This window comes from Neolamprologus brichardi, chromosome 14, assembly GCF_056152115.1.
Source record: "Neolamprologus brichardi isolate AB-2024 chromosome 14, ASM5615211v1, whole genome shotgun sequence".
Taxonomy (NCBI): domain Eukaryota; kingdom Metazoa; phylum Chordata; class Actinopteri; order Cichliformes; family Cichlidae; genus Neolamprologus; species Neolamprologus brichardi.
Window position 1 is genome coordinate 10,764,379 of NC_142117.1, and position 25,878 is coordinate 10,790,256.

At 42.4% G+C, this 25,878-nt stretch overlaps 2 protein-coding genes across 4 annotated transcripts in view; both read right to left on the reverse strand.

Moving 5' to 3' along the window:
- The window catches only part of LOC148098813 (uncharacterized), a 57,989-nt gene extending 33,561 nt beyond the window's left edge, over positions 1 to 24,428 (reverse strand). The window contains exons 1-5 of the mRNA XM_087851395.1: positions 24,141 to 24,428; positions 23,334 to 23,693; positions 22,723 to 22,976; positions 21,576 to 22,311; positions 20,983 to 21,415 (exon numbers count right to left, since the gene is read on the reverse strand). Of these exons, the coding sequence (XP_087707521.1) occupies positions 20,983 to 21,415; positions 21,576 to 22,311; positions 22,723 to 22,976; positions 23,334 to 23,693; positions 24,141 to 24,428 (2,071 nt within the window). The remainder of the gene's footprint in view (positions 1 to 20,982; positions 21,416 to 21,575; positions 22,312 to 22,722; positions 22,977 to 23,333; positions 23,694 to 24,140) is intronic.
- lsamp (limbic system associated membrane protein) overlaps positions 1 to 25,878 on the reverse strand; it is a 468,508-nt gene that overhangs the window by 121,895 nt on the left and 320,735 nt on the right. The gene's annotated exons all lie outside the window — the stretch shown is intronic.

Here is a 25,878-nt window from a genome sequence, read left to right on the forward strand (position 1 = left end):
CAATTTTTTAACATAAATTCTCACACGGTCTATCTGCCACACTGCAGCCCATCCAGTCAGGCAAACGGACACAAACACAGACCCTGCTGCTGTGACAAATGCAGAGATAAAAAAAAGTCCCGGCACAAGAGAAACAAATATTTTGAATGCTCAACAAAGCCTGCATGCATACCATGGCTGTCTTTGTCACTTTCAATCAACTCTTTCACCCCCCACTGCCCCAAAAAATGGTGAACAAACAAACACTGAACAAACCTACTTCTGTGTGGGTGGGCAAGTGCAGGTTTGGGGGCTTCATAAAAGGGCATTAGTGAACTGACGGTGCTACGATAACACAAAGTATTCAAACTGTTTTCCCCCCAAACTCTGTTTACTGAGTCGGTTTCCTAGATTGAAAACATTACTCACCACCATGCTATATTTTCAGCAAACAGATGGGAAACTGCGTTCGGGAAAAGGCATAGTATGGCCACAAGCCACAGTGGACACACACACAGCTCCCTTGTGTGTGGAACTGTACAGATCTAGTTAGGCTGAAAAATGCTAAGGCATAATCAGTTGTTCCAAAACATGGACCGGGGATGGGATTTTGTTACCACATGGAAAGCTGTAATCAGAGGAAAATATGAAGAGAGATAAAGAGAAAGAGAGGAGGAAGATGAATACAGTAACCTCCTTTCTCCAGCTCCATCATTGCACCGATCAGCCACGCCAAGAGCTGAACTAAGATCAGAGCCTCTTTTCCATCTGGTATCAGATCCCATCTGGTGTCACCACATTACTGCAGCACAGAAATCCAAAAACAGACTAGACATATTGGAGTAAAAGCTGTTATTTGACACTAGAGACAGCAGGATGGGCTGTACCCTTATAATCGAATCTACATACCTGTCAAGCAATTTGGCTTGTATGAATTTCTCTTGGTGAAGTTACCCTGGTGAAGCACATTTGCTACTTTTACATTTGGCATTTGATAAATCTCATAGAACAAAAATTATTTCATCAGTCCATTACTGCATGACATGGGTACAACAGTTATAGTTCTTCCTTTTTCTTTCAGGAAATCCATTTAACATTGGTTGAACTTCAAACAAATGTCCAAAGACTGAAGCCTAAACAAACTACACGACCTTCCCCTTTTTTCCTGAAATATTGTTATGCCTCCTTGAAGTCATTTTATATTTCTTTCACTGCAGTTCTTGTATTGTTTTGAAAGCCATTTATGCCTATAGTGATTCCACACAGAAGCTGCAACTCTCTGTTTACCTAATTTGCTTGAGATGGTAATAAACAAAACAATAGCAAAATAAATACGAAAACTAATAGCAAATGTTTCATTAAGAATTTTAAATTACACACATATAATAGCAAAGAAAAAATAACAAAAAAAGAAAAAAAGTGTAAGGAAATAATGCAAGTATTTAAAACTGCTGCCGAACGAGCATGCTGTAAGCAGGATAATCTAAAGTGTGCATAAAAGGATTTCAGAGCACTCTGATTTGTGCTGGTTGGTTCCTTCCCCTCTGTGTCGACTGTTAAATGCTGCGGCAGATTATCTCATACATGTCAATCAGCTATTAAAAAAAAGAGTAAAACCTTTCCGACTATATAGAAAATCCATCTGAAAATCCGTTTTTCTATATAGTCTGAAAGTTTTACTGTTCTGTTTACTGTGTCGGTGGATATTTCTACACTGCATGCAAGGAAGGAGGATCAGAGAAAGGTTGAAAGGTAGCCTTACTTGAAGTATGAAGCTAAACAAATGAAGTGGGGGAAATAATTATTTGAAAATTGAAAATTAAAATGACCATCAATCGCTCCATGCAAGGTCTTTCGCTCATGGGGTGAGGATGGTCATGAGAAAGGTGGTGGACGGGTCGTAGATGGGTCTTGGGACATCAGATTGAAATTATGGTGCATTTACTAGCTGTCGGCCGGCACAATATTAAGTGATTGTAAATCTGAAGTGGAAAAAACATACACAGTGAATAGAATAATTGTTTCCCCCACTTCATCTATACATCCACCCTCAAACTCTATTCCCAGCTGTAGCACCTTCTCTTTCTATATTTAAAGTCCACTACAGCTTCAAGCCATTTCTTTAAGGTGACTCCTTCAAAGTTAAATGTTCTATGACCTATTACATCACCAGTAAATGCCAGAGAAAAAGTGTTTTCCTCTGTGCGTCCCATATTGACACCAAATGGCAAGGAAATGTTTCTTAGTACAAATGTTACAACAAACTAAATTGGCAAGGGAACTAAAGACTGACTTTTGTAGATATCTTTGTGTCATTCAGCCCAACAGATGGTGGTCTTTCTAATACAATTTCAGGGACTTGTTAATGCCTATCCATCTCTGCTTGGCTGGAATCAAACAGTGAGGATCAGGGTGCCCCGCAGTAACTCCAGAAATGTGCATCCAAGAGAGAGCTTTCAGCCTCTTTGCTGAGTTAATTGCAGACATAAATTAAGTCCTGAAAAAAAAAAAAAACACAGCAGGTTCCAGCTGATGCTAACTTCGTCTTTGTGGTTGCTCTGCTGCACAAGCCAGTGGCAGGTTTTTGTATACGTGGGCATGAGTGTGCGCGCGTGTGCCTGTACACAGCACTCTCGGCAAGCGCAGGCATTATTAAATGATGGTGCCATTAAAGGCACGTCAGCTAGGCGATGGAAAACAGCTGTTCAATTTCACACTTCCTCTCACGCGCTCTGTACATACACTCTCTTTAGTTTGCATTCCCCTCTCTCCTGCCACCACCTCCATCTCTGTCCAAGCCTAATGCTCCTCTTTCCCCTCTGAATATACACTATTGCCTTTTAGACAGAAGCCTCTTAGGTCTTTTCCACATACACCAGGGTGGCACACATATGCACACACATAAGCTCAACTACAGCTTGTTCTGACCCAGACCACTGGGCTGAGTCAACATTTCAATTATTTATTGCAACTCCCCAACAACACAAAGGGCTGGTCCAGCAGGGGATTGGGCAACCTGTCGTCACAATAACAACAGCAATGAGCTGCTCAGCGTTTTTCTACTAATATAACAAAATACACTTCCAGTAGTAGAAAAATCATTACTTGTCATCATTCAGTAAAGCTACTTCCCCTCTCTTTCCTCATGTTCCTTGTGCCTCTCTATCGTTTCTTCCCCTGTCACACACAGAGCCACACGAGCTGGGTGTAGTTATAGTTTCTCAAGTTCAGGCAAATGATGGAGCGGTGCACATTTTTCAGTGGGATCTGAAACGAACGCGCACAAACACCTCCTGTAGCGCAGACAGAAACAAATATGTATTTTTTTTGTATTTTTTTAGGCAGGTTTTCAATTTTGATATTTGAAAACTCTGAGAGTATTGAAAAGTTTTCACACAGGGCTGAGATGCAGTTATGAAGCAACACCTGACAAAATGCATTAGAAACAGAGATGAAAAAAAAAAATACAGAACCGATGCAGATAAAGCTCTGCTAGAGAGATGAAAAACAGCATCATAGGAAAAATAAAACTGTGTTCGGAGGGATGAGGAAACCAAAACATTTATCAACTGAACACATGAAGCAAGTTTTTTATAGGATTGTTTTCCACCTTTTGAAGCATGGATTAGTGCACTTTTAATTACAGCTAATTGCTTCCAACTGTGCTGCCTTTTTAAAAATCTAATTACATTTTCAAGTGCTTCAGTGGCACCTTGGTGTCACCTACTGTTTATCTTGATGAATCAACTCTTTTAATTGCAGTGGATGGAAAGATGTACTAACTAGCTTTTATTTCTAAAAATGTAATTAAAATTAGAGCCACATTTGTTACACTTCTCAGCTTTATAAATCAATACACCCACAAACAATGGTTAATTGTTTTTTGTTGTGTGAAAACCTCAGTTTCTTACACACAAAACCCACACATGCACACTTTTACATGATCTTCTCTACTCAGTTTATTGTATTTTCCTATTTCAAAATACCAAAAACTGAAAAAAAAAGCAGATTATTGTGCAGCCGCATGAAAATTATCCCATTTACCTCAGTGTAACCTGCCTTTAATTGCTGCTCTTAGCGCTTGAGTCAACCGATAAGCAACAACACCCACATATTGATTCATAAAAACAGAGACAGATGCACACTAATGGTCAGGCACGACCTGAATCGAGTTAATCTCAGTCGGTTTACAGAAGAGTTTTAGCTCAGAGAGGAAGGCAGTAAGTTCAACCTGCTCAGAAAGGTACCGATGTAAGAGACTGTATCCCACAGTAATATAAGGAAGACCCCTACGAGCAAGCACTTGGTGACAGTGAGAAAAAAAAAGCTCAGGAAGGAACAGGAAGAAACCTCCAGCAGAAGCAGGTTCTGGGTGACCTTTAAGCTGAAAACCTCCTTTTCTACTTTAAATTACTGTAGGAACCACAAACAAGCCAGCAGTCTGAGAGCAAAGTGTTCTGCCGGGGTGATGTGGTACTATAAGATCTTTCAGATATGATGGGACTTGTTTATTTTAGACCTTGTATGCATGTAGAAGGATTTTAAATTTGACTCTGGCTTTAACAGGGTGTCAAAGAAGAGAAACCAATATGAGAGAAATGTGCTACATTTATACAGATAAGCAGAGACTGTGCTGCTGTCATTTCCTGTTCTTCTCTTACATTGTGATGTATGTATTTTGATTACGAGTAAACCCTTTTTCCAAAATAGCACGATAACTCATGTTTCGTATCAGACTTTCAGTTTGCCACGAGAAAATGAAAACTGCAGGATACCGAAAGAGATGGAATAGCTGACTGTTTCTACAGATCTACTGACAGAGGTTTAGTCTTGGCTTCAAAATCTCATTATGCGATTGGGCTTGATTACAGTGGCACCAACCAGCACTGTCTATTACACAGTCTCCAAAAACACATTAAAAGATTTTAAGGTTGTTTTTTTTACTCCAATAATAGTGTACACAAGGTCTTCTAATATTAGCATCATGATTGAGATTTACAGTGAGTGGCCATAAAAGCAGGAAATGAGTCAAGCACTCTTAAACTGTGGGTTCAAGTTTACTTGTCCCCTGACGGGGGCCTCGTATTAGTAATAATAATAAAAAAATGAATTTAGTGGTTTATACACAACTTTTTTCTGAAATGAAATATGATAACACATAAAGTGCATTTGTGATTATTGCCTTCCAATATAAAACTGTTGGCAACTAGTGTCTCCAGGACGTTTAATTCCACCCAAAGGACGTACCGTTTGTCCTCGATGACTCCATATATGCTGGACACATTTAGGATTCCTCTTAGGACATCTTAACTGAATTGAACTCTTCACTGTAAAACAACAATTTCACAGGAATGATGAGAATGCATTGTCTCTGACTGCTGATTTAAAACATCCAATTATGATTCTTTTCCCTTTTAATCCTGAAAAAGTGAGTTGAGGATGAAGTACAGATAAACTTGGTTAGTGCCACATTAACTTTACACCTTCTCCTGTCATGCATGTGTGTTATTGTTCCCCTGCTAACTGAAATAGTTCCATTTATTCCAGGTGATCGCGCCACTCAGGTGCCAACCAGACAGCACGGTCACATCTCGTGTTATTTTCAAGATATATTCCGAGACACCGTGTCACACACAGACCCAAACTCAAGCTTCCCCAAGAGAGGGGTTAAAAATATGCCAACCATGACAGCAGTCTTACATCAGCTGAGGATCTCTTTATTATATCACTGGTACAGAGAGCGGCTGCTCTTTTCCTTATGATTTATTCACTTTTATCTTTTTTGAGAAAAGCACAGATCTAGCAGCGAATAATACTTCAACTTACCCTGCACAACAAAAACGAGGATAATCCAAGTATATAACTTTAAACAGTGATTTCGCTGTAAACCCCCCCTTTAAAAAATTCCTTCATACGTTCTCTCTGCAAAGCTTGATTTCTTAACCAGAATCCGTAACAGCTATCACAACAAAAGAAAGTCAGGGCTTTGATGGTGATTGTTGTTGATTTTAAGGGCTATGGTTCAGCTTCTGGTTCATGTTGTTTAGCGATAAGGAAAATGTTCAATCTGAAACAAACATTAACAGGTTTTTAGTTTTTTTCCCGTGTAGATTCACTGGAGCATGAGATAGAAGCTCTTCCTCTGTTTCCTAATGTTTACGCTCCTATTTAAGCAGGGCCAGAACAGCTTCAAAATGAAAAGAGCCTGGTATTAATTTTCATTTGCAACTTTAGGAAAAACAAATGTCATTGTTTAATTCACTGCAGCGCATTACCTTAACTGAGTAAGATTTCTCTATATGATTTCTATGGTACTTTAAATTAAATTTGACTTAATAAGCAAACAGCAGTTTGAATGGAAAAAAAGATATCAATAACTATTGCATTAACATATACAAAAGGACTAGCGGTTGTCTACTGTAGCATTTGAAATTCAGTTTTGTTTTTTTGTTTTTTACCACTACAACAAATCAACACAATGCCAGTTTTACATTGATTTTAATGTAAAAACATAGCAAATATAACAAATCTCATAACATATCTGTACATCGTGTAATTGAAGATTTCAAGGGATTTAACAAAAGTATTGTATTACCTATGAATTATGGACAATTTTCTATATGATCCCCCATTTTCAGAGGCTCAAAATTAATAGGCTTCCAGTTAACTTCTAAGGATTGTATTTAATACTTTGAAGAAAATATCTTGCAGTCATTCACTGCCTAAAGTCTGGAAAGCATTTGCATCACCAAATGCTTCCTCCCTTGAAATGCTCTGCTAGACCTTACTGCAGGTGTGTACAGTTGCTGCTCATTTGTGGGTCATGTGACTGACTTGGTCATTGAAGAATCTTCCACTTATTTGCCTTGAAAAACTCTTGGATGGCTTTCAAATTATGCGTTTTTGTTATGCTTCCAATCATGAGCTGTTTCTTTCCTTTTCTGTACCTTCCTCTTTCCATCATTCTGGTCATTGGCATAACTTTGTGCTGAACATTGAGGGGGTGGGGGTCAAGATCTCTGTCTAAAATAAATAAATAAATCTGGGTAAATTCCAAGATGATTAAACATGCAACTATTTTGCTGGTAATATCTGAAATGAGTAAAGAAAATCAACAGCCTATTAATGCAAGATAATTCATAATTTTATTGGGGGGAGGGGGGTTATATTGGTTGGGTCTGATTATTGGGGGGGGGGGGGGGGGGAGGGTCATAACCCCCCTAACCCCTCTGGAAAATTATGCCCCTGATTCAAGGTCATGCTGGTTTCATCTGTCCAAATATTTGTTTTTAAAACTGTGGAGGCTCTTTTAGATGCTTCCTGCGAGCGTCTTAGTTTTTTGAGCGGAACCAGTGGTTTGTGCCTTGTTTACATCCTCTGTATGAAGTTTTCTCATGAATGCATCTCGAATTGTATAGTAACACTCTAAAAAAATTAATGAAACATTTGCACAAATGCATAGACTACACAAAACGTGTCATATTGGAATTATGCAAATAATCACTTTTTTAAATCCCCAAGTTTCCCCACGACTCACTGCTGGTTTTTGTAATTGAAATTAAACTACACAGTAGAATTTTGAAGGAAAATTGTTCCTGGTGTACCTGGACAGTTGGTTATTCTTCGGTTAGGCATTCTTTCTTAAGAAGTCACATAAAACACTCAACTAGTAACTTCCTAAATAAACCAGATAACCAATATGGAATACGTATTAATAAAAATCTATTAATACACTCATTATATACAAATATAAATGTGCATGTAACTATCTTGTTAATCACTTATTCAGCCTTTATAAATGATTCTGTGAACATGTTATATATGAGCTTAATAATCAACATAAAACATTCATTAAAATGAAAATAAATTACAGACTAAGGAGGAACAATGTTTTATAGATGATGAATTAAGCACTTACTAATACCTTACTAATACTTAGTAGTGTGACATTATAATGAAGTGTTACCCATTTCTTTATATTTTGCTTCCAAGGAACCAGACTTCATATCAATTTTAAAGTGGTCTTGTTTTCTGAAGAGAGTTCAGGCTGTGTTGGAGAATAAATGTGGTCATACCAAATATTGACTTTCAAGAACGTTAGAATTGTACAAGCTCTGGTTTTGTCACATTTTCTCTATGTCTATGTATGTGTGTACACGTTTCAATAAATGACTGCACACATTTCCCATTTTCATAGCCAAATATAAAGAACTGAGAGGCTTGGCGGTACTGTGTATGTATTACACATTCTTCTTCTTCTTTTGGCTGCTCCCTTTAGGGATGTACAACAGATCATCTCCCTCTATCTCACCCTATGGCATACTGCATGTTTATTACATTATATTTCTGTTACAGTGTCATCATTCTGCACTGTCTTTACTGGACTTGGACATATTCAGCTGCCCCTATCATCCATAGCATTAATTGGTAGAAGTATTTCTTTTAAAAATACTTAATAAATATCGGTGGATGAAGCTCAAATTGGAGAGTTTTAAAATACTCCATTACATTAAAAACAAGGAAGTGTTTACTGAAGTTGTGCTGATCTTATTTTAAAATTATTCTTGGATCCCTTTTCATTTAAAAAAAAAAAAAAAAAAACTTGCGAGGTGTGGGACATGAACTTTATGCCTGTTGAAATGGGGCATACCACACAAAGTTGCAGTGTTAGCCCACATTACTATTATCAATAAGGGCTGTGTTATGCTAGAGAATTGAGCTTGTTTGTAGGACGTGGTGTGACCACATCAGAAGAAAGGAGTTGTCACAACTGTTCCTAACAGACACACTCGAGGAGGGGTGAGAAATAGCGTATCATAAAAGGGGCCCATGAGGAGAAAAATATTTGAATATGGATATGGCTGTGAAAATTGTTTTTACATTCACTCCTGAAAAACATTAATGGTGTTGCATATGGGTGTTAACTTGAAAGTGACAGAGCAAACACAGTGACACTTGTACTTAATTTTGTTGTAGGACGATTTCAGAAGATACGCAATAAGTTCTTAGAGAATGCATCCAAAGAAGCCAGAGGAGGTACATAATTTACTATTACCAAAAGTCACGAATGTAAATTGTGGCACATAAAGAACATGGCAACATCAAAGACTGAAAACATCAAAGAGCCAGAGCCATCCATTACCCCGGGCGTGCTGCATCTAACAGAAGAGAAACAACGATAGCATAGTGTTGCTGGAACTTTCTGAACTGGTACCACAATGACATTATGCAAAGGGCATGACACTTGCACACTGATTCTGTCTGGTTTAGTGTGTTCCTCAAAGATGAAAACAATGTTTTATTTTGTTTATTAGAACAAAACAGTATTTTATTCAATGCATCATAGTGAATAAATGTGCTCTGCCATTATGTTTTTGTTTTTGGCTGTCTAATGATCTGAAGGAAAGCTAAATGTATCCGGGTCCCCGGGTCGTTGACCCAGAGTTTAGATGTTTTGTGGGTTTATGTGAGTTCCTAAGATGGTTAATGCTGTTTTGTGCTTCCATTTGTTCATGAGTTTTATTGTTATTTTGACTTCTGGTATTGGCTTCCTATGGTTTAACCCTTTAAAGCCGGTTGGAGCGGGCACGCTCTGTTTTGCGTAACTATTTTTAAATCCTGGTAGCACTGCAACCACGTGAGCTAGCGCAATAATTTTTTTTGCATATGAAACCGGAGGAGTTGTACTTACACCTTATGCCATCAGCTTGCCCTCGGTCACAGTTTCCTTCCACATATAGCTTTGCAAAAACTGCATAAAAAGCACTTGCAGCAACAAAAACATAATATTCCAGAAACACGCTTTGCCGATCTGATCAGCTGTTTGTAACACTTCCTAGGTCCATCAGCACGCACTATCGCATGTCCGCCATGACCTGCCCGAAACCGGAAGTGACGTCATTTTGCGGAAATGTAGATTTTTACTATAAGGGCCTTGCGAACCTAAACTGGTGTTTTTAAAAGTTATGTTTGACTTTATGACTTTCTGTGTCGTTTCTGGGATGCTTAGGACTCATATTGCACTGCTGGAAATAGTTTATTTTGATGCATATGCTGCTTTTTTGCAAATTTGCATTATAATATTTATTTTCGTTTTTCCTGCAGTATATAAAAATGGGTGTATTTCAAAAATAAAACTATGAAGACACTTAAAATAAATTTCCTGTGGTGGGAAACTATTTTGTGCAACTTTTTTGTATTTACAGTTTTGAGGGATAAGCCTCTTAAATTTCTCTAACTAGAAATATATGTTAAAAAAACAAAAACGATTTTCAATTTTTTTGTAGTTTATTGCACTTTTTTGCAATTTATGTAATTACTATGCACTTAATGCAGACATATTATTAAAATTTGGGCTATAATGGTTGTATTGATGTATATCAACTTGAAATGCTCCCAAAAACGGCACTACAGCATGAAAAAATATAATATAAGTTCTGGCGGACTTGGTTCTATGGTAGGTCTTAAAGGGTTAATTATTTGTGCCTTTAATTTTAGTTTAGCTAATAATAATCTTGGTTTTATTAGTCCTCTTTGCACTATTTTCCTAAATGTTTTCAGTCTCGTCTCCATGTCTTTCTGTGTGACATTTCTATGTTTGAGTGCTTGTCTCTTTGTTCAGTACTTTGTTTGTTTTACTTTGGTAATACCTGTCCTGTTTGTTTAGTGTGTTTTACTTTCCCCAGTCTCATTTTTCCTCTTATGTGTGTTTATAGCCCCGTAGCCTGGTGTTGCGTCTGTGCTGGGTTTCCTAGTGTTGCTGCATTCTTTCATGGATTATTATTCACCTTCAATAAAAGGTTCTTTTAAGTTTAAAGCCTGCCTACGTGTGTGCACTGTGGTCCTAGCTCTTCCTTACCTAGAATAAAATGGCACTAAAACAATATTGCTTCCTCAATATAATAAAAAAATAGCCTTGGACTCCATCTGACTTTTTTTATCTGCTGCTTCTTTATCTTTTAAAAGAAATTTAATTAGGTGTAAATTTGTTGATTGCAGCATGACTGCACACCTTTAAAATGTGTTCAGAAAAGTATGGCTTGCATTTAATAAGATGATATTTTACCATATTTTACAAAAAAATAATCTTTAGCCTCTTCTTGCATGTGGTAGTGGCAACTGAGTGTTCATCCCAGGGACTGAATTGCCCTCAACAAACCAAATTGTTTCAGACGTTTTAGACATGAATGCCACCATTGTGCTGTTGGTTATTATCACCCTGACCCTGAAGGCACAAACATCAAGTAGCTCCATCAGCTATGCACAAAGGCATGTCAGGCTGGCATGCACATACCTGCACATCTGTTGGCTCAAAGTTCAATACTGGACTACAGTTTTGCTGATTTATTCTGGCCAATCAGTGAGCATGTGAATAAACACAATATAGATGCACACAATAACTTATATCTCTATCTGTGGCCCTCTACCTATCATTCTTAAAATGACAGAAAACACATTATCAGATTTTAGCTGCCTTCACCACTTGAGCGATTGTATTGTTGCTTGCTTCTTAATAGAAGCCATATGGACAAGAGTGCTTGGGGCTGGGAACTCTTGGCCAGACACAGCTGTCCCCTGGCAGCATCCCCTGGCAGGCTGGTAGGCCACCATCATTAAAAGACCTAGTTGATGTAAGGGGAGGATCGCTCCAACCCTGGGGTGAGCAGTCTGTAATGTTCATGACCTGGTAAAAAATATCATATTGAGGCAAGAAGAGAAAGCAGATAGAGACACAGAAATATCCTATTATCACAGGAGGAGAAAAGTGCAAAATGTCAGCCTTTGTGTATGTTCGCACACACATACGCGCAACAGAGACGAGTGTGATTTTAGCTATTTAAGCTAACCCTTATGTTTCAGCTTTAAACTAAACTGGTCTTCGAATGAGTAATGCAAGTTAAATGATTTGATTTCAAGGCAGGAAAATAAACACTTCCATTAGCTATAAATGTGCACTGGTGAATTTGATTGCTCTCAGTATTCAGCTGGTGGTCCAAGGATATTTTGTTTTTTCAACATGAAGGCTATTAGTAGAAAAAGATACCAGAGCCTACATTGCATTGACACTCACATTAGTTCCACATTTTTGGTCCTGACTACAACACATGAATTACTGAGGATCGTTTTAATGGAATCCTTATTCTAGTCAGCTATGAATCCCCATAATGATTATTTGGACCATTATCTTCACTTCAGTTCTCATTCAGGCTATAATGGTGGATGCACTGGTGATACTATTATCTCTATCAAATATGTTCTGTTTTAAACACAATGGCACAGTTTTGCTTCCTTATTTGAATGCTAACCTGAATCAGATATGAACAAACCAGTCTGAACAACCAACTAACCAGCCAGGGCGTGATTGTTCGGGAAGGTTTTTGCTATTTGTTAAGTTGTTTATATTGATTAGTAATAGGGATGTCATGTTTCCTAACATGCACAATGTGATGTTTGGTCAGCTTTACTCTTACAGAGATTATTTTGGATATGAGTTAAGTAATGATTGCTTGACTGGTGACATATTTTGGTTCATTTCCCTGCAACACACTGGTCAGAGGAGAGCAACATCCCATTCCAGCAACTGTTGGATTGGGCAGATGAAAAAGAATCCCAGTATAGGCTATACTCAAGTTATGCACTTGATATTTGACCTCATACTGTCAGAGTCAAAGGCAGATGGGCATCGCTTTACCATTAACTTTTGATTCAGCTTTAACCAGACTTTTTATTAATCTTTAAATTTCATTCAAGAATAATAAGCTGCATGCTATTCAACCATTCATTTCATGATATGCATGCAGCACAACCACTCAGCAGAACACAATGTGAGGTAAGCCTAACAAAAAAACCATAATAATAGTGCGAGGAAGCCTCCACTGTTTACTTTATGAAGAAATTGATATATTTTATTTGGCAACTAAAACACTAAAACATTGTACAACTAGTATTTTAAAAAGCTGCAACCTTTACAGGAAGTTACCACCTAAAAATAAATAAATGCGTTTAAAATATACAGATGATGATCATGATTTTGCTCTACCTGTCTTTTATTGTTGAATATATCCTGACAGTCTCACTCTACAGGGAATCCTTTTCCACTTCCTCCTGGTTGATGAATTGTCCACTGTTATTCTTTCTATAGTTTCTATAGTTATATACATATAATATATAATATATTTTCATTAGCTGATAGTGAAGAGTCAGGGCTGGTTTTTTTTTTTCTATTTTTTAGATCTGTTTAGTAAAGCTAGCAATACTAAACTATGAAAACACTTAATTATACATAAACTGTGTTATTGGCGTAGTTTACTTAAAATAGGAAAAGTAATCACTCTGCAGAAATGTTCCCCAGCAGTGTTTTCATGATATCAATATAATTTCTGCACATGTTCAAGGTTGAGCTCATTTGAAATTTTACAGTCTGTTTATTGTACCATAATGTATCATATTCTATAAAATCATATGTTTCTAATGTGTCTGTTGTGCGGGGACCAAAACAAACAAACAAAAAAGTCACAGCTGAATTTTTAAGGCTTGAGTGCTGTGTGACAGTGTTAACAAGATCTGCAGCATAAAAAAAATCTTAATGTAAAATGAAGGAGCCACATTAGAAAAACAGCACGTTAAACTTCATTTATTCCATTAAGTGGCTTCTCACAGATCTAATCTGAAAATGCTGGTAATAATTGATGTGCCCTCTCCATCATAGCTTTTATTGCTAATGTGCTAAATGCTTATCCATAATGTGCTTGTGCAAATAACCAGAAAAAGCTGTAGGCCTCTCAGCGTGACAAGCTGAATCCTTTGTTAATGGGAAACGGACACACCCAAGAAAACAACAAATTAAGATTCCGATGGCTTGGAGTCATGCTTGGTTTCAAAGATAATAATCAAGTATTAGCACAATGGACACAAACCGGCAATGTGAGATCTTTTACAAGACTGAATGCTGTTTAAAATTTACAAAAGAGAGCTCGTGTTTATTTTTGTATGTTTTAATTTTTAGATTTCACTGGGCAAGCACTGCCTACCTTGCTTGCCCTGATGGAACACCACAGCTCCAAATTATTTGATAAATGTTAAAGACAGAAACAGAATGACAGTATAACATTGAAATATTTAAAACAGGAATGTTATGGATTTCTACTAATTGTATTGCATACTATACAATTACTGTCCGCTGATGACTCTGAGGATATTTTTCATGTTTTAAGTAGCATTGAGGAACAATTTTACTGTGCAGATGTAGAGACCAAAATATCTTTGGGTTAAAAATCTACAGAGCGGCAGATATTGTATTGTCAATCCAACAAAGCAACAACAAAGATAACAAACCTTGAGATGGGACATTTCTACCCACAGCTGTTTTGATAACCAGATAAAGAACATAGTTACATTACTATGGAGACACAACACCAAAGGAAAACCAATGAAAATGCAAAGTCAGACTGGGTAAATAAAATTGGAAATGAATGAATAGGAATTGAAACTTTACTCGCATTGCCACTCTCAATCCCCCCCCCCCCCCCCCCCCCCCCCCCCACACACACACACACACACACACAGACAATAATGGTGAGTCAGAAATGGTAGGAGAGAGGTAAAGAAGTGGAGGGTAGCATTGAAATTTCACAATCATTCATTGTTAATTTGGAAAATTCACAGGCAGATTTAATCCCTCCACCAACACAGCCACAGATGCATTCACAGATTCACTTAAGGTCTGATTCTACCAGGTGCTGTAAATCCCTCAGTTTCTTCTGCAGTTAGAGGTGATTCAACCTTCATGTAGGCTGGCAGTGGACATTATTACTGCAGAATGGCCACAAGCGTCCCAAAGTTACATATGCTCCTATGTTTGTAAATGTGAATTTGAACAAAAACATTTTCATATAATCAACCTCCTAGGACCTGGCATGAGTGGACATCACATTTTGGGTTATTTAGACCAAAATACTCAATTTTGCTCGACAGGGGCCTGATATCCACTTACGAGGACATTACACTGCTACTGTTCGATCGAAATTTTATACGAATATCCTCATATATGTGTTGTCATTTTTCATATTCATCAGGTCCCAATCAGCCCAAATATCAAAGAGAAATTAAAATTGCATGCCATGAAAGAGTTCAGGTCTTAGGAGGTTAAGCAGACTAAACAGCAATTGCTGCACTGGAGCATTGTTTTACTTGATAATCGTTAATAGTTTTTGAGCTCTGAATCCATCTATTATGGCCAAACAGGAAGCGTGTTAAATAATATATATTTGTATATGGCTGGGACTGATTAGGAGAAAAAGGTTGTGTTTGTTTATGAATTTTACAAATTAATTATGAATATTGCCTTCGCCTTCAAGATGGCAGTACTCCATTGTTGCGCTTTTATTTCTATCTGCTAATCTCTTGAGCCTTTTTGTTTCAGCGAGGAAAGAATAAATAGGGCTTTGCCATAATTATAACTCCAAATTAGCCAAAGTTTGGAGAGAGGCCTGCCTTGTGCAGATTCTCCATCTATTTACCGCTGTGACAGGTTGACAGGGTCAGCCATCTTTTCTCGGGCTGATTTAAAATGTGAGAATGCAACAGGTATGTGTGGGTGTTTATAGCAGATTGATGAATCTGGCTGTGAGATGATGTGTTCAATAAAATGTACAATTTTCCAGCAGTTTTAATATGGTGGAAAAATGAAAAAATACACACAGACATACTTGCACACGCACACACTTGTTTGCAAAAACAGCGGTGAAGCATCCATCCAAATCATTCCAATCAACAAGAACAGCAAAAAAAAGGCTTCCCTTACTAACAAATAAACAAGATTGCTCTCTTGTCCCTTCTTTCGCTCATTATTTGTGTGTCGATACTGGTTGTGTGTTTTCATGCTTGTGTACGAATGTTGCAAAACCCTAACATTCAATCTTTCATTCAGGAAACAAGTGATAAATTCAGTTACTTTTGATAACATTACAGTGCTGTTAGCTGATAATCCCATCAAAGAAACGACCTGTCTGAGGCTTACATGTTTATGTCAATATCTTATAAAATCACACCTCTGTATATTCTATGGAAACCAAAAGACAAAGTCGTGGCACGGTGTCTGACTGACGGGGCAGCTGAATGACATTCTGTCAGTTTGAGCGATTGACTGGCTGACTGCACCAGTAAAGAGCGAGCAAACACGACCGGCAGTTTAATTGACTGATATGCTGACTTGACTGACCGACTAACCGGTCGCTGACACAGAGCTGATTGGCAGATGTCACCTCAGTTGGTGGGTGGCCCCAGCAAGTGGTTGGGAAATTGATGTTAATGCGTGGGTAGAAGGCTAATACAGTCCTGCTCATGCTGCTGAACACAGCAGGAAAGAAAAAGGCGAGGAGGCGGAGAGTTAGAGAGCATGCTTTCCACTGAGACAAAAAGAATTCCTGAATTTTGTGTGTTTTTGTCTGGGACCCAGGCATCCTGGGCAGGCAGGCAGCTATAATAACCTCTGACTGTCAGCATGACACTGCGAGCTGTAGAGGTATGCCAGCAGGCACAAGTGAACTGTTTGTGTGGGGGTAAATGAGCACCCACAGACAGTCCACTATAGTTATAGACTCCTGTGCAAGCTTTGAGATTATAAGAGCATTTCCGTGAACTTAATTTGTAGATCTTTAACAGAGCACACCTTTCTGAGCAGCTCCATCTGAACGATCACAGCTTCAGCACTCACGGCAGACCCAGCGTGTGTGCCAGATACTGGGGTATGTGTGACAGAAGCAAACTGGGCTCAGCTGGCCCTAACTGGCAGTTTGATGGCCAGACCATCTAAACAGAAAAAAATTGCACCAGTTTGGCATGTGTAAAAATAGCGTCATTTCGCTTCCTGTGATACCTCTGCCAGCTTGTGCCCAGCCAGTTAAATCTCTGCAAGCTCACCTCAGGTGTACTGGGAATTAAAATGATATTCTGTTTTACTGGCAGTGGTGGCGTGAAGTGTCAGAGAAGTTCATCTTGGGAAAACTGGAGGAAGAATACATGTCAAACTTTTTACCCAGTGTTGGCATATGTGACGGCATTCAGGGTTATTTGGTTGAGGTTGGCACATTTTCAAACTGGAAGTATCGCATAAAAAGAAGAGATGAATGTGACAGTACTCAAGAAAGAGTAGATATTTCAGTTCATCTTTAGCAATTTAATTAATTGCTTTGCATTTCGACATGGGTTGCATCAAATTCATATTGCATCACATTACAAAGTAGTATATTGCATTTCATTCAGTTGTCCTGCAAGTGCAGCACAGACTGAGAACTTATTAGTGTTCATGAGTTAATGAAAACGATTTTTATTATTTTCTTTTATTTCAAAATGCATGATCAATTCCAGTCTCTTTCTGGGAGAGTACCACAGGCACTGCTGACATGAGCTGAAGGAAGATATGATTAATGATTATCTGCAGTTTTAAGGGATGGATTCTTCTTTGGGAACTGATTAGACTGAAATGAGGACTTTTTGAATGGAATTAACATTATGTCAGGAGGTGGAGTGTGACAAGTCGCTCTTAAGAAATCTGACTCATCATTCTGGATGACATATGGACACTGATACTGAATTACAAGATATCATCTGTATGAGTCATGGACGTTCTGTTGAGCCAAAAGACAAAGTGAAAAGCCATCTGGGGAGCAGGAGAATTGAAGGGAAATAGTGGAAAAATGAAATACTTATAATTGGGAGTGGGAGTCATAACTCAAAAAACTATACTGCGACCACAGTAATATTATCAAAAGAAATATTTTTTGACTTTCATTATTTTAAGTCAAATCAATTGCCAAATTGAACCAAATCACAACAACAGTCACCTCAAGGTGCTTAATAATGTCAGGTAAAGACCCTACAAACATAGAGAGCAAACTCCAGCACCCCAATAATGCGGTGGTTAACAAATTTGCTTGGCAACTTGCTTGGTTAACAAATTTGCTTGGCAACTGAAAGCTCAATGGTTCGGTTCCAGCTGTAGACACAAATCCCCTCTGTGTGTCAGGAAGGGCATCTGGTGAAAAACTCTGCCAAATCAACTGTGGTCACCCCTTCTAGCAAAGCGGCAGCTGAAAGTAGCTCTGTCTATAAACTCTGCAAATGCAAATGCTAGTAGATTAGTAGTTTCAGAGCAGACTATCTGGTGCCAAGAACCATGCCATGTTCAAAGTCACTCAAATTACCATTCAAACGTGAGGTTTGAACTTCAGCAGTTAAAAGGTGTACATGAAGGAAATGGGTTAAAAAACAACAACTACTTTCTTCACAGTTTTTTCAAATTAAGATGAAACTATTCGGTCTTTTAGTATTAGCCTGCAGATGAAAGAGTCCTCTGTGAAGTGGCATGAGACAAACCAGAGACAAACAAACATTGGCCTTTTGGTGTTAACTAAGAAAGTAAGAAAGAAAAAAGAAAATATCTACTGTTGTCTTGCACTTTTTCTCTGTAGTATAGTGAAGCAACTGTAGCTTTCCTCCTCAAGAAACCACTTTTGGCCACCTTCAAAAACTTAGCCTGATAATATTAGTATTTAACCTTGTGGATGCAATTCCAGGCACTGTAGCCCTGCCACACTCTTGTACGTATATGAACATCCTATAAACAGCAAAGAGGGACTAAGATCATCTGAGATTCTTTGCAATGGCACAAGAAATGCAGCACGGAGACAAAATTTACCTTTGCTATATATCAATTTAACTTCAACTAGCAATTTGTTGCCGGTCTGTTTCATTGTGAAAACTTAATGAAAACCATCCATCTCCTTAGAAGCATTTGCCTGATCACTGTTGCAGTCTATAGATCCTTGTGGCAGCTAATTTTATAGGTTCCCTGCAAAAAAAAAAAAAAGTGGTAACACGCAGACTTGAAATAGACGTGACAATTTTTTATCGAGGAAAAATATTATATGAACTGAAAAAAGGAGTTTAGGGAAAGCATTCAGCAAAAACTCATGTGTGTTCGTTAAGTTATTGTTTTTTCTTCACATGCTTTAGGCTGCCTCCATATGGTACTGGATTGTCTTTCACATTTCGTACTCCACACATCTTCCTTGGTCTTTGTGTAATGGCTCTCTGGGAGCAAATCTGTGCTAATGATAATCTTACCAGATGGCATTAGCAGTAAAAGAGTGGCAGCAGTTTCTCGCCTTGATTTAAATATCACTTTCTCAATAGAGAGAAAGTAGCTTTGAACTGGAGCGTCTTGGCAAAACTGTCCAGCGTAAGTCGGAGCCTCAGCCTGAGCCATTTCTTCCTGTTGTGTTGTGTATTTTAATAGAAACAAATGCCCATCCACCATTTAACCTTGTTCAGACTAGAGACTAATGGTGAGAAAAAGGACATCAGTGTTCTCTTGTTTAGAAAGAGACAGGTCAAAAAGACTTGCCCAAAGATGGAAGAATCAATATGTCTCTAGGATAAAAACCATCAGTGAGCAAATTATTCACAAGGGCATCTCTTCATAAGTAATCCCATCACATTTACATACCGAAAAACCACGCAGAATACTGTATCAGGAAAATGAAAACTGGCACAAAAGAAATTAAGATAAGAAGCATGCACTTAGCAGGAGGGTCTAAATTTAATTGACAACAATTTGCTAGTCAAAAAGAAATTTATAAGCCAACACTTGATTTCAATTATTCTTTCGTCTTGAAACGTGGCGCACTTAAATTAAAAGTGTCCTTACCCTTCTTCAAGAACTGCACAGCCTAAAGGGATTCGTCAACTCTTTATGAAAAATTATCCTTAAAAATATCAAGAGGTCAGACGCTAACACTCTGGCACAACATTACTCCTGTACAAGAATAGCGATAACTTAGTTTGTTGCCATGGAAATACAGCATGCCATGGCAACTCATATTTTGGCTACAGCCTCTGACAGTGGACAAAAAAAAAGCACATTTGTGTAGCCTGGCACAAAGCAAAAAGGATTAAATGCAGCTTTAATTTCTGAGAATCACAGCAAAGACTGTTTTTCTACATAACAAAGGCAAATACAACAGAGTTATTGACACATTCACTGTGTCACTCCCTGAAGAAAAGTTTAAGTCTTTTACCACACACCATACTCCCCTAAACAAACAAACAAACACAGAGACACACACGCACACACACTGAACCCCCCTTTCCTTATAGAAATCACTCATCAGAAGAGAAGAAAAAACAAGCACAGTTCCATCTGTCTCTTAGTCAACTAGTTTAATGAGCTTTTGTATGCTTCAACAATTGTAAGGCAGGGTAATGTAATGAATTTATTGCAACATCATCCCCAGAGGACAATCTACTTCCATATCCTTGCAAAGAAACACGTGTCAACTTATTTGTGTTTAATATGATGTGTTGGTAAGTTTCTGTCACGGCTGGCGGGGTGAGCCGTGTGGTGTGGAGGAAACGGAGGACCCAAAATGCAGACAGCCGATTTGATGATAAGAGTGAGGGTTTAATTTACAGTGTACAAAATAACAGAACTGAGGGCAGGACAGAACATAACCTAAACTGGGTGAGCTAAATAACAACCGGATCATACAAATGGGGTGGGAGGCAGAGAGACACAGACGAGGAACAGGACACCATGAAACACAGACGAGCCGACGAGGAGCACAGGCAGACACGCACTATAAATACACACACCAGGTAATTAGGAAATGGCAGACAGGCGGGGACACAGCTGGAACTAATGGACATAACGAGACACCAACCTACAAAGTAAAACAGGAACACACAGACTGTTTTACACAACCAACTGGGGACACGATCAGAACGCAGAGGAGAGACACAGGTAGGGATGATAGAACACACAACTCAAACCCTAAGAACAAATACAAAATCAGAACAAACTAGAAAAGTGACAATAATGAACTGAAAGCGCTGGGTCACCGACCCAGGACCATGACAGTACCCCCCCCTCAAGGGCTGGCTCCAGACAGCCCAACAGAAACACAAAACCCCCCCCAAAAACCAAAAAACGGAAAACGACCCGACCAGGGCGGGCGGCGGGGGTCCAGGACGGAGGGACAGAGACCAAAAAGGCCCAGACGGACAAGTTCAGGGGGCCGACCCGGAGGCCGACAGCGCCGGAGGCCAAAACAGTGCAGTTCCGGGGGCCGACCGCGCGGAAGGCAGCGGCAACGACGGGGAAACAGTTCAGGGGGCCGACCGCGCGGAAGGCAGCGGCAACGACGGGGAAACAGTTCAGGGGGCCGACCGCGCGGAAGGCAGCGGCAACGACGGGGAAACAGTTCAGGGGGCCGACCGCGCGGAAGGCAGCGGCAACGACGGGGAAACTGTTCAGGGGGCCGACCGTGCGGACGGCGGCAGCGGCGAGAAAACAGTTCCGGAGGCCGGCCGCGGCGGCGAAGATGCCCAACATGCGGCCCGGCAGATGACCGACGATGTTGAGGCGGCAGTTGGGAACCTGAAGGCTGCGTGGCCTTCGCTGGACCAGACGAGGCAGGAGCTGAAGCTGGACCAGGCGAAGCGGGCGAAGCTGAGGCAGAAGCTGGACCAGACGAAGCGGAAGCAGAGGCTGGACCAGACGAAGCTGAGGCAGAGGCTGGACCAGACGAAGCGGAAGCAGAGGCTGGACCAGGCGAAGCTGAGGCAGAGGCTGGACCAGACGAAGCGGAAGCAGAGGCTGGACCAGACGAAGCTGAGGCAGAGGCTGGACCAGACGAAGCGGAAGCAGAGGCTGGACCAGACGAAGCTGAGGCAGAGGCTGGACCAGACGAAGCGGAAGCAGAGGCTGGACCAGACGAAGCTGAGGCAGAGGCTGGACCAGACGAAGCTGAGGCAGAGGCTGGACCAGGCGAAGCTGAGGCAGAGGCTGGACCAGGCGAAGCTGAGGCAGAGGCTGGACCAGGCGAAGCTGAGGCAGAGGCTGGACCAGGCGAAGCTGAGGCAGAGGCTGGACCAGGCGAAGCTGATGCGGGCGAAGCTGGACCAGGCGAGGCTGATGCGGGCGAAGCTGGACCAGGCGAGGCTGATGCAGAGGCTGGACCAGGCGAGGCGGATGCTGAGGCTGGACCAGGCGAGGCGGATGCAGAGGCTGGACCAGGCGAGGCGGATGCAGAGGCTGGACCAGGCGAGGCGGATGCAGAGGCTGGACCAGGCGAGGCTGATGCAGAGGCTGGACCAGGCGAGGCGGATGCTGAGGCTGGACCAGGCGAGGCGGATGCTGAGGCTGGACCAGGCGAGGCGGATGCAGAGGCTGGACCAGGCGAGGCGGATGCAGAGGCTGGACCAGGCGAGGCGGATGCAGAGGCTGGACCAGGCGAGGCGGATGCAGAGGCTGGACCAGGCGACGATGAAGCCAGAGCTGGACCAGGCGACGGCGTGGGTGAAGCCGGAGCTGGACCAGGCGACGACGAAGCCGGAGCTGGACCAGGCGACGACGAAGCCGGAGCTGGACCAGGCGACGGCGTGGGTGAAGCCGGAGCTGGACCAGGCGACGGCGTGGGTGAAGCCGGGGCTGCAGCTGGCGAGGATGAAGACGCCGAGGCTGCAGCTGGCGAGGATGAAGACGCCGAGGCTGCAGCTGGCGAGGATGAAGACGCCGAGGCTGCAGCTGGCGAGGATGAAGACGCCGAGGCTGCAGCTGGCGAGGATGAAGACACGGCTGCTGCAGCTGGCGAGGATGAAGACACGGCTGCTGCAGCTGGCGAGGATGAAGACACGGCTGCTGCAGCTGGCGAGGATGAAGCTGCTGTTGCTGCCGGTGGCGAGGATGAAGCTGCTGTTGCTGCCGGCGGCGTGGATGGAGCGGCAGCCGGCGAGGATGATGAGGCTGCAGCTGGCGGCTGGACGGGCTCCTCGGGCCCTCCAGCGGACGAGGCAGGAGGCTGGACGGGCTCCTCGGGCCCTCCAGCAGACGAGGCAGGAGGCTGGACGGGCTCCTCGGGCCCTCCAGCGGACGAGACAGGAGGCTGGACGGGCTCCTCGGGCCCTCCAGCTGACGGGACAGGAGGCTGGACGGGCTCCTCGGGCCCTCCAGCTGACGGGACAGGAGGCTGGACGGGCTCCTCGGGCCCTCCAGCTGACGGGACAGGGGGCTGGACGGGCTCCTCGGGCCCTCCAGCGGACGAGGCAGGAGGCTGGACGGGCTCCTCGGGCCCTCCAGCGGACGAGACAGGAGGCTGGACGGGCTCCTCGGGCCCTCCAGCTGACGGGACAGGAGGCTGGACGGGCTCCTCGGGCCCTCCAGCTGACGGGACAGGGGGCTGGACGGGCTCCTCGGGCCCTCCAGCGGACGAGACAGGAGGCTGGACGGGCTCCTCGGGCCCTCCAGCGGACGAGACAGGAGGCTGGACGGGCTCCTCGGGCCCCCCAGCGAAAACAGTCTCAGAACCAGTGGGCACTGGAGCCCCTGGCAGGGATGGATCAGAACCAGCAGGCGCACGGGCCTCTGGCAGGAACAAATCAGAACCAGCAGGCGCACGGGCCTCTGGCAGGAACAGATCAGAACCAGCAGGCGCACGGGCCTCTGGCAAACACAAGGCTGCCTGCAGCTGCACCGAGCATTGACTCAGCTCAGGCAGCGACAGCCGGGTGCAGTCCTCAGCTGGCTTCTTTACCTCCAGGGGTCCAGAGTCTGCTGGGGGCTGAAACCCAGCCTCTGGGGAGGCCCTGGAGTGCATCTCAGTCTCACAACTGGCCAGCTCTTGAGGAAAGTTTGCAGGATTATGTGGTTTGTCTCTCTGCAAAAAACACTTAGAAAAAGAGTCCAAAACGGGAGGCTGAGACGCAGCCTCCTGTACAGAGGGAGTCGGTGAAGATGGCATAGATGACTGGGCTAGTGGGGATACCGGGGGCCGAGCTGAATGCGGCTGTGCAGCTAAACGAGCTTGCGGCTGTGCAGCTAAACGAGCTTGCGGCTGTGCAGCAGGCTCAAAAAACACAGCCCCGGTATAAACTGTCCCACAGTCCAAAACAGAAAAAGGGTCCTTCACACTCACCACAGCCTGCAGTGCTAAAGTCCTAATATCCGGCTGTGGGGTGACGCGCCGACGGCGCGATCGTCGCCTCCTCCCGGCGGACGGCTCCGGCGGGCCGGGCAAAACCTCCGGCGGGCCGGGCAAAACCTCCGGCGGGCCGGGCAAAACCTCCGGCGGGAGGGGCAAAACCTCCGGCGGGAGGGGCAAAACCTCCGGCGGGAGAAGCTGACGTGGCTGTTCCGGGGCGGCCGTAGTCCGCTGCTGCTGGACAAAGTCTGTGGATTCCCGAGCTTGCACCACCTCCCGGGCTTTATGCAGGTTGCGAATCAAGTCCGAAAGTCCCTTGAACCGGCAGAGGTAGGAATTTCCCTCCAGGATCGCCTCGATGGCTTTTAACCCCACCACCTTCGCACTTGCGTTGGTGGTGTGGGTTACCCAGTCCATTAGGCGTTGGATGCGTGCGAGGTCGCTCTCCCCAGACAAAGCTGCTGGATCCATCTTGTGGTCGGCTCGTACTGTCACGGCTGGCGGGGTGAGCCGTGTGGTGTGGAGGAAACGGAGGACCCAAAATGCAGACAGCCGATTTGATGATAAGAGTGAGGGTTTAATTTACAGTGTACAAAATAACAGAACTGAGGGCAGGACAGAACATAACCTAAACTGGGTGAGCTAAATAACAACCGGATCATACAAATGGGGTGGGAGGCAGAGAGACACAGACGAGGAACAGGACACCATGAAACACAGACGAGCCGACGAGGAGCACAGGCAGACACGCACTATAAATACACACACCAGGTAATTAGGAAATGGCAGACAGGCGGGGACACAGCTGGAACTAATGGACATAACGAGACACCAACCTACAAAGTAAAACAGGAACACACAGACTGTTTTACACAACCAACTGGGGACACGATCAGAACGCAGAGGAGAGACACAGGTAGGGATGATAGAACACACAACTCAAACCCTAAGAACAAATACAAAATCAGAACAAACTAGAAAAGTGACAATAATGAACTGAAAGCGCTGGGTCACCGACCCAGGACCATGACAGTTTCTTGGCAAATTAGAAGAAAGATGCATTTGAGACCCAGTATGAAATCTTCCATCACAGGCAGTTCTTTTTCTTTTTTGGAGTCTAGCCAGTGCCGCTAGTCCACTATTCATACATTGGAGTTGGCGATTACTTATAGGGATCACATTGCTCCTATTACAATATCTCCACAGTACATGCGCCCTTGAGGTCTAAAATGGGCATCAGTGTTTGGGTTTATCTTAGGGAAAACTTCATGAGGTGAAAAATGAAACCAAGTCCAGTTCGTCTCGATACTATCTATGAAAAGTCTGTAAAATTCCATGATAAATGTCGGACTCTACATAATTAATGAACATGTTTCATTTTTGTGTTTGTGCCAGTTCCATGTCAAGAATGTTAACAACATGCATCCTGTTAAAGCCTGCGTTAATGCTGGATGCAGGGCTAACACAGAGAGACAGACAGTCATTCACACCCCAATTTACACCTACACTTTCTAAAGTCTAAAAATAACTGGAGCACTGGAAGCACTTCCTAACTATGAGAAGACAATTTTGAAGGTTTTATTTTACTTTATTTTATTTTATAATAGATTCTTCAGTATACAAAAGGACTAAGGATGCCACTGAATGTCATTCTCCGCCTCGTCATCTCCAGCTATGCTGCTATTTGCAGTACCTGCCAGAGCTGTCGTTAACAAAATCAGAATCCAAGGCGGTCAGGACTGCCAGCAAGCTGTAAGCAAAGGCAATAAACCCACAAATTCAAGTTCATTTAAAAATCAATCAGGTCATCACCTCAGCAACTTTCCCACAACGCTCCATCTCACTCTCTCTCGCTTCACCACATCGCTGGCTCACTCCAAATGAGCGGATTCGCTGAGCCGTGTGAGCGTTGAAGTGAAAT